The sequence below is a fragment of the Zophobas morio genome, unplaced genomic scaffold, assembly GCF_036711695.1.
Source record: "Zophobas morio isolate AGI-343-1 ecotype UQ-CSIRO unplaced genomic scaffold, CSIRO_AGI_Zmor_V1 ptg000004l, whole genome shotgun sequence".
Taxonomy (NCBI): Eukaryota; Metazoa; Arthropoda; class Insecta; order Coleoptera; family Tenebrionidae; genus Zophobas; species Zophobas morio.
The window spans coordinates 15,546,060-15,556,322 of NW_026972109.1; the positions used below are offsets into that span (position 1 = coordinate 15,546,060).

At 37.8% G+C, this 10,263-nt stretch overlaps 1 protein-coding gene across 4 annotated transcripts in view; it reads left to right on the forward strand.

The window, feature by feature from the left end:
* LOC135142938 (transcription factor Sp9-like) overlaps positions 1 to 8,644 on the forward strand; it is a 153,985-nt gene extending 145,341 nt beyond the window's left edge. For all 4 annotated transcript variants that reach the window (XM_064074766.1, XM_064074757.1, XM_064074772.1 and 1 more), the window contains exons 2-3: positions 3,016 to 3,809; positions 7,694 to 8,644. In XM_064074766.1, coding sequence (XP_063930836.1) covers positions 3,049 to 3,809; positions 7,694 to 8,228 — 1,296 coding nt within the window. In that variant the 5' untranslated portion in view covers positions 3,016 to 3,048 and the 3' untranslated portion in view covers positions 8,229 to 8,644. The remainder of the gene's footprint in view (positions 1 to 3,015; positions 3,810 to 7,693) is intronic.
* Positions 8,645 to 10,263: the final 1,619 nt, after the last annotated feature.

Sequence of the window (10,263 nt, forward strand, 5' to 3'; positions counted from 1 at the left end):
ACATCACTGAATAAACGCGACGTTGCAATATTCTTTTTACCGGTTTCCTTTGATAAGATGCTTTCATTTTGCGATGTGATTCATGCAAAGTTGTGTCGTTCTGATTCCGAACAGTTATAAATGCAGACACTTTGCTTTTTGTTTTGACATATAAGTTATAAATGTGAATTTAATTAACGCGACCATCAGCCTCGAGCTTCCTCTCTACGCCCATGACGAGACAATCCTATTTTTCCAATCAAAGATGCCATCAGCAGCCGTATTAGTCGCTCCACTAATAACAAGCTACCTTATAGACGATAACGGCTTGTCAAGATTCTACAACCTCTCGCATCCATCTAAGCACGAATCGCTCCCTCAATCCGTACAATTGACTCTGAAAAATATTATTTACCATTAGAATCTGCATATGTGACAGCAATAGGGGCTATTCATATTGATGAAATAGCACATATCGGCAAGTTTTTGTACACGCTATCATTACCCATCAAGCTAATCGCAGGTAGTAGTTAGTGATGATGTATGTTTTCCGCAACCAACGCTATGGGCACGATTGCGTATTTTTATGGTTGTGGAACACGCTGACTTACGCATTCTGCTTGCTCCATTAGCTGTCTAATTGAAAGCGCAGATTAGGCACTTTCACTCAGGAAAATCCATAACTGTATCCCGGGATTATTTTCATCACATCTCAGAGTGCAGTTTTCGATAGACAACCTAGGTTTTCGTGTTGTACACTGCGGAACATGAAATTAGACATTCCCAGTTACAATACTTTCTTTAGCTATCGGTCGGGATGTAAAAGCGCGTCTTGGCGTCTTCTTGGTCGATATCTTGGCCGCCAATCACGCTGCCACTGGGCGTCGCCGACCACGTCTTGCCGCATTGTGTCCGACCATCACTCAAGGGTCCTCTGAAAGCCCTCGGCAATCAAATCATAAAAGCGCATAATGGAAGAAGCTACTACTGGACCCGGCTCTTCGAAGGTCACCCTCTTGTTAATTACTTCCTAACTGGAACGGCTGTGAGAACTTTTCGGCCATAACTCAAAATATTAATCGATACGGAGTTATTTAGTGCGATGTTGTGTGGTCGGGCTGGAGATTTGGGATGGGAGTTGTGTGTTGAATTTACATTGAATTCAATTGATGGGCAGAGAAAGAGGGAATTGAAACGTCGGACGTCTTTATTTCAGGAGATGATATCGAGAATTTTGATGTCCTGGGGCGTATGGTTATGCTTTCGTAAATGCTTCTCGAGGAAAAAATTCTTGCTTTGTTTTCTCTACATAAATTCTCGAGTTTTTTTACTCACGCATCCGTTCTGCAATTTCGTGTAGTTTTTTTTTTTATTTCACTCTGCCAGTTGTTTTTTGGTCTCTCCACTACTTACTACATATATACACTTATATTTTTTCCAAAGTGGCCAGAACTCATTTTCTTCTCTTCTTGCCTCGTCACAGTAACAAAACAAAAAAATCCCTAGACAAAATAACTCCGGCAAAAAAGCCCCGCGACAAAATAAATTCATCAAAAAAACAGTTTTTGTTTTATAAAACACCATTTTTTTAATGATGTATTTTTTTGGTTTTGTTTATCTATATTTAAACTAAATCTAAAAGTTCACAACTGTTAAATTAGTAGTTTCAGAGTAATAAAAATATCAATAGACCACAGGCAACAAAAATAGACGCAACGGAAAAACTACTTTCTCATATTCTAAGATTTATGAAACGTCCAGAAAACATGAAATTACAAAACATACATATTTACTACCTTATTTTCGTGAAGTAAAAAGAAATTAAAAAAAAATACAAGTATACTTACAACACTACATCAGTACCTAGTAAAATTTTATTGGTATTTCAAAGTTAACCATGAAGGTTGAACCCACAAAACCATAAATTACAAATTCAATGCAACCCTGGATGTTTTTAGCCCACTATACACTGGGGGCGCGCTCCTTTTATTGGCATCATTATCCCTTTGCATTGTCCGACAATCTCTCAAAGTAGCGGTTGTAAAATTTTACTAGGTACTGATGTAGTGTAGTAATTGTATAGGTATATGCGCTAGCACAACTAGCAATATTTCGGAAAAAGTGCTATTCGATAGAAAAAATATATAGGTATATTAACGAACATTTGATAACATGTCGCGCGAAGAAAAGGGACAGTCTTGACAGTTAACTAAGTACAACTTTTTAAAAGACTACATGGCAGAAACGGAATTTGTTGGACTGTATTTTAGGGGCGAGAGAAGTTCTGTCGAACTAACTTCCGACCATTTTATTTCCTTAAATTCTCGTATCACCTTGGTCAAAAAACCTTAATACATGAGTAATTTCCTTGACGTTAGAAACCTCGACAAAAATCTTGGCAAACGTTTCAAAATTGAATTGAACTTGTGGGAGTTGTTTTTTCATTGTGAAACAAGTGTATGTGAAAAGAAAACTACATATTTATTACATGCCATGTTGTGTATTCTGGCAAAATTACAACGAAAGTGGAAATCATTCATAGTCCGTGGTAATTTATCCTTTTTTCTGTATACAGCCACCCACAAGACAACAAAATAAATCATTTATTCACTGTATAGTACATATACTTACAACAGAGCTAAAACTGTTTACTAGGTTCAAGTGTTTACTTAAAAAAAATCTCTGGTTTATCACACAAGTTTATAAATCTAAAGATTTGAACTGATGTCACGAAACCAAAATAATCCGCCAAAATCAAAGTAGTTAATCTAAATCCAACTTTTTTACTAACCAGAAGAGCTTAATATGCTTTGCTTAATTCTATATTTTTTATAATGGATATCCAATTAAATTAAATTTTGACAAAGTGAAGAAAAAGTGTAATTTATTAACCATCAGGGAAGATCAAGACTTCTCAACCCTTCGGCCTTATTCCTTTCTAATTTTCGCTTTCTTCTTCTTCTGCTGTACATTCACATCTATTGTACGAATCTGTAGGTTCCTAATTTTTCTACAACGTATCTCTTTTTGTTCCAGGAGCACCCCAGCCTGCGCGGCACCCCTTTGGCGATGCTCGCGGCGCAATGTAACAAACTCTCCAGCAAGTCGCCACCGCCCCTCGCCGACGCCGCCGTGGGAAAGGGCTTCCATCCCTGGAAAAAGAGTCCCCAAGGTGCTCCGTCGCCCGGCAGCACCGGCGTCTCGTCCTCAAGTTCCTTACCTTCGCAGAGAACATCCTCATCCAACCCCACCTACTCCAGCAGATCCGTGATGACCTCTTGCTCAAGCGTCCCAACCACAGCCTCGTACGGCAGCGACCTGTACTTTCCGGGGGCCACCTCACAGCCGGCTGTTGCAGACAACTCCCACGTGCACCACCACCAGACCTCGCTGCTGGGCAAGGTGGAGGGCGCCGCCACGGCGCACCACCTCGGCTCGGTCTACTCGAGGCACCCGTACGAATCGTGGCCCTTTAACACGATGTCCAGTGCCACACACCACGGAGGCATTAAAAGCGACTCCGTGGCGTCGGCGAACGCCTGGTGGGACGTACACTCGACCGCCGGCAGTTGGCTCGACATGAGTGGGGCGGCGGGAATGCACGCCCAGATGGCGGCGAACTACTCCACGGACTACTCGAGTTTGACGCATTCGTTGGCGGCTTCCAACCATTTGTTGTCGTCGGGGCAGCACCTGCTGCAGGATACGTACAAGAGCATGCTGCCGGGGGCGCAGACCGTGGGGGCGTCGTTTGGACTGCATGCGACAGGATCCGCGCCGTCGCCCACATCGGGGGCAGGAGGACTCCCACCGCAAGTACCGTCCCCAAGGTAATTAGAGCTTGTTTCGTCTTGGGTGGGTTTTGAAAAAGGTTCTTACAATTTGTGGTAAAAACATAAGAGCAACACGTTTTTAGCAAAAAAGCTCTCCAGCTTCGGCAAAATTTTTGGCAAAAATTTATTACTGCAGAAGTTCGTGGTAGAATTCGATAGGAATTAGTGGAGATTCTCTTATTTCAAAAATTACTTTACGTATAAATGTAAACGTAGAAACTACAGTTTTACTATCCCATCTGGGATATTTTTCATTTGACCATTGCACAAAGTGATACTAAGAAATTAAGTTAAATTTTGTGTTGACATTTACAATAATTTTAAAATGCTTGATGCTTTTGACATGTCTGACATTTTGATATTTTCGTAATATTATATTTTTTTGACGCCAGTTGGAATTTAATTTCATTTAGTGAGAGAATTGAGTAAAACTGAAATACAATTCTACCTCAAGATTCTTTTCCAAGATTCTTTAAACGGGTGAAAACATGTGTTGTGCTGTATGTATTAAACCAAGACAAATCTTTTAGTCAGTGGCGGCTCGTGACCTTTTAAAATGGGGGCACACAATTTGATTGATGAGTCAAATATGAAGCTTTAAAACAGATTGTTATTACCAATTAATAAGTAGACGAAATTGTGTGACGCAAATAATACATTCAATAAAATTAAAAAAGTATTTGTCCACATACCTTTGGTTTTAACTCATTACTGAGGAGACACACATAATACGAAACAATTTATTATTTTTTTCACAACCGTCCATCCACAAAAATTGATCATACTTGTTCTGTCTATGAAAATATTTATGAATATCTCTCATTTTGCCATGAACACTTTTTTTATTTATAAATCGGGGATGGCTCTTCCTAAATTTTTCACTACAATTTTATCGTCGTAAGACAGAGCACGATTTTTTATTAACTATTCAACCGAATTCATTATTTTTATTTAAAATCAAACAACTTCACTCGCGCAGAATGAAAATGAACTCCCGTAATTGAATTACTACCAGCGGTCTCTGTTTCAAATGTGACCCGATTTCTGCCAAATACAGCAACTAGAGGTGCGGTTTCCATGACAACGATGAGTCATGATTTGGCTTTCGCTTTTATCGAAACCTTACCAACGATATATCCAAGACACATGTAAGTTTTGATACATTTGATACAAACTTCAGGATAATTTTTTAAATGTTGAAAATCAATATTTTGGTATGTCCAATGTGTTTGAAGACGTTGTAATTTTGGGGGCACGTGCCTTTGTCTTTTCGATACTGCAGAGGGCTCAGACCTGTTAAATTTAACTTTTCTGTATAACTATAGTTGTTTTTAGCAATATTTAGTTTCTACACCAAAAAATTCACAAATCCATTAGGCGGTACTGGAATATTATCTTGAGAATTTTTTTGATGAAAGTAATAATTTTACATTTGTCAAAATTTAATAAAATAATATTTAACTCACACCACCTAATCAAACTGTTAATATCCTTCTGAAGTTTGAGGCAATCATCTTATGTATTTATACTGTGATAAATTTTAAAGTCATCGGCGAAGTACGTAAGTAAGGACAGTATTGAAATTGGTGAGAAATACTATTAATAAATATCAGAAAGAGAACTGGATCTACCTTGTGGAACTCCTGATGTGAATTTGAATGATTTTGATAGACATTTCTTAATACCGCCTGTCTGGAAAATGGCGGATTAACTTTTCAGTACGTTATACACGGGGGTTTCGGGAGTCCCAAAAAAATAATAAAAAAATTCTTTATGATGTACATTACGAAAAAAACGTAATTTTGTAAAAGTAAAATTGGCAACACTGCACACCTAATGTGTGAATACGTCCGGCTTACTTTCTGGTTTCTTAGTAACGGTGGTGACTGAAATCCACCTTCGCTTTATATCAGGCAAACATTGTTGTCAAGTGGAATTTTATCAAATTATTACAAAAACAACACAGTCATATCTTTGTGCAGTCTGACTGAAATGGTAATTAAACATGGTCATGGGCGAGAAAAATATTAACTAAAAGTTTTATTAGTAGTTATTCTGATAATGAATGAGCTGTTTAGTTGTTAAACGTAGCAAAAGAAGCAATTTTAAAATCATTATAACTCCACCAAAATGTGAAAACGATTTTTTTTACTATTTTTCCCAGACTCACCAGTAGATTGTTAAAAGCGTAGCGGAGAGTTAATCCGCCATTTTCCAGACACCCGGTATTAACAGCCTGTGGGCGATTTGAATCGAATACAATATTTTAGCTACATTCCACGTTGGAAACACAATCACTGTTTGGAAAGTACAGTTCAAATAATTCGTCTTCATTAAGGTTGTTGTCATAATGGCAGTAAACTGACTTAAAGAAATCAGCACATAAGTCGGCAGTACTATCAATGTTAGTCGAGACTTTTATTGATTTTATTATATGTACTATTTCTAAAAATTGGTCCAAGGTTACTTCGACAGAACTTCCCTGACCCTGGAAGTATTATTTTTATTTACCATCAAACAATTTTACTCGCGCAGAATGAAAATTAAAACCGGCAATGGAGTTACCACGGTTGGGCACTATCGCGGTAGGACTGGCTTGCACTCTACTATCACTATCGCACACACCGTTTCCATGACAACCGTGTAAACAAAACGTCTAAATTGGCCATGGTCGGTCTTCGGCTTTTCTCAGTACTTCAACATATCATATATCCAAAACACAACATCTTTAGATGTAAATTTTGATACATTTTATACAAGTGAAGCGAGATAAAAAATTAGTTTTGATAATTATGACACAAATTTATGGATAATTTTTTAAGTATTGAAAATTACTATTTTGCTTTGTTCAGTGTGTTTGTAGACGTTTAAAATATAGTTCATTGAAATAACGTCATCAAATTGTTGGTGGGAATGATTAACAAAGTTTTGGTTAGCATTTAACCACGTACATGATATTTCTAATATACATACAAAATTTGACAGCAATCAGTCCAGCAGTTTCGGCGATTACGTGTGTCATAAAAATTGATACAGACACCAGACGGACAGACAGACGGAAATGGGAAACTACTTTTTTCGTACTGTAGGGGTTATGAAACGTCGAGAAAATATAGAAGTGGCAATTCGTCCGATGGACTCGATTATACTATATGTATTTCCTTAGCTTACGTTCGGGAAGTAAAAATGAAATTCAAGTAAACTTCTGAGATGAAGCGAAAAAGTTTTGTCAACAAAGTAAACGAACTGTTTTAATAACAAAAAAACAACAGAAGTTAACACACCCATGACAAGTAGAAGTAAAATACTCAATATTATAATATTAAGATGTGCAATTGACTCAAAAATGACCAACATTCAGGCAAACTTTCTATCATTGTGGGTATGTAGTATGTACAAAGACCAAGCTTCCCGTGCGCTACGAGTGATCATGGATTCATATATCTCCATGACCTTCGGGACTCTGATCTAGCCTACTTGGTTATTATTAATCAATATGAGTCCAGTGTTCGAAAAGATTACCAATTTATCACATGTTAATTATTATTATTATTAAAAAATATTAATGATTCCTACACGTCATGACAAGCTACGAAATAACTATTAAAGATAAAACTATTAAATTATATGTAATTAGTAGGTGTTGAAGTATTATTTATAAATAATTAATTAAAAAAATAAGTAAATGTTGCCGCATTTTTCTGAAGGATTGATCCGAACTATCGAAAGATTCCACACCTGTATATCCAAGCATAATAATTATTGTAAAAATGTCAAACATTATAATATTAGAGATTCGAAGTATTTTCAATTTGCAAAAGTGTACTATAATTAACATAATACTTGTTCGCTTGTGTACAGTATACGTTTTTCTGTTTCAGGTCACAGCGTCGATACACCGGACGCGCCACCTGCGACTGCCCGAATTGCCAAGAAGCCGAAAGACTGGGACCTGCAGGCGTCCACCTCCGCAAGAAGAACATCCACAGCTGCCACATCCCCGGTTGCGGGAAAGTGTACGGGAAAACGTCGCACTTGAAGGCGCACCTCAGGTGGCACACCGGCGAACGGCCCTTTGTGTGCAATTGGCTTTTTTGCGGGAAGCGCTTCACGAGGTCGGACGAGCTCCAGCGCCACCTCCGGACCCACACCGGCGAGAAGAGGTTCGCGTGTCCCGTGTGCAATAAGAGGTTCATGCGGTCGGACCACCTCGCCAAGCACGTCAAGACCCACAACGGCAACGGCAAGAAGGGCAGCTCCGACTCGTGCAGCGACTCGGAGGAGAACAGCCAGAGCGACATCACCAACAACGTCAACTCGCCCGCATCCATGAACCAGACGCCGCCGCCGTCGGCGCAGATGCCGGGCTTGGACATGGTGACGGGGCTTGACGTCAAGCCCCCCGGCCTGGTTTGAGGCCGGTGGGGCCCTGCGCTGCTGTACCCAGGCTATCATCGCTAGCGTGAGGCCCCGATGTGATACGGACTTGTTTCAATGTTTGTACATATGTGAATGGACGGAGCTTTAGTTATCTTTTTGCTAATTATGAGAATTTATTGTATATAATATAAATATTTAAATATTTTACATGTGTAAGTGTCGGCAGAAGTAAGGTGAATGAGAAACGTGTTTCAGTGTGTCCACATATCAACGTTTTTTTTTCGACGGCTTTGTGTTTTGTACACTTAGGAATTTTCGAGGGTTCTATTCGTTATGGATACTGTTAAGGTTTTTATCATGTTTCTCTTTCCGCCAAAGAAGCTGTAATCCTGTAAATTTTATTGTAACTATATCTGTAAATTATTCTATAAGAGCTTTTGTGAACACGTTGACAGTGAATATAATTTTCAGTCTATTAAATGTCTTTCATTACAAATAACCCAGTGCACAAATCATTCAGCTGTATAAAACAGAATGTATTGTCGCAGCTACAACAGTTTTCGCCCAAATCAATAAAGGTAAGTAAAGCATTGTTATGACGTGATTTGAACAACTTCAACGTCCACAACTTTTTGTTAACTAACACTGTTACCCATTAATTTTTCAGTATGTGCTTCCCGTCTTAAATTCCCTCGGTAATAAATCTTCATTCTTCACTCGGGTAACCACCGCCCCTTTCTTCACATCACCCATAATCTATAAAGCATTAGTTTGTGTAACTTATAAATGTAACAACGCATTTGCTAACAGAATAAAAAATCTTTGCGAACTTGCTATCCTATTATTTACATATACTACTTTGAGACAGCTTACTTTGTCGTAAATTTATACGCTCAAAGTAAATATAATTCTTTCATTATTTTCCAGTTTTCTCTTGTCTTCACACATATAGATAATTTTTCCCTGCGGATTGTTTTCTTTTATCTTCTCCTCTAGTCTTCCCCAGGGCAGATTTCCACCTAAGTAATACGGACCCAGTTTGGTCTTTATCGTCAAGGGGCATATTTGTGAAAGTCTGTTCAAATAATTTCATGTATTCACAGTCAAAAAGAGAAAGAATTTTCAGGGGTTTAATCTACTTGAAGCATTTTCTGTCTGTCTATTATTTTTGGACACGTCCGTCTATGTTGAAAAAATTGCTCGAAGGTTATTTCGACAGAATTTCCTCGCCCCTGAAGTACAATGAATATATCCTATCCAGCTTCTTTGAAAAATTATAAAATTTGACTTGCGGATGTGTGTATATCAACTTGGATAGGTGCAATGTGACGCTAATAAATAATTTGACTCATTCATTTTTTTTTTAGTCACTCTGTATAAGTAATTCTGAAAAATATGAATGTAGTGATAAATTACAAGTATAAACTTATCATATTTTGCATATTTTCAGTAGGATTTATTCGGCAAAATTTTGAGATGACGTCGTCAGTTTTTAGATGGGTAGCAAACGAATAAATTTTGATTAACGATTTACCATGTTTCCTATAACCTATTTGCGAAGTTTTAGAGCATTCGGCTTTGCAATTTCAAAGTTAAATGGCGAAATGTTATACAATTTTACAAAAATTTGAGTAAAAACTCAACACAGATTCATAAACTGGAGAAGCATGTTATTTTATAAAAATTAAATACCATTTATTAGTGTTGTTAAAGTTGAAGATGATGGCATATCATTATTATTAGTGGGGATGATCAGACAAATTCTGGTTAGCATTTTACCATCTACACGATATTTTTAATATACCTACATGCAAAATTTGAACAATCGGTCCGGTAGTTTAGAAGATTATCTGTATAATCTAAATAAAATCTAAAATAAAAATCGACTCAGACACGGACAGACGGTAGACAACAGACGGCAGACAGACAGACGAAAACGAAAATTTTATGTTTTCGTTTTCTAGGGGTCATAAAACGTTGAAAAAATATGGAAGTAGCTAGTTATGGACTTGATTACAATACTTCCTTCTATTTAAACTGCAAGGTTCCCAATGCCTGTCGAAAACTGCCG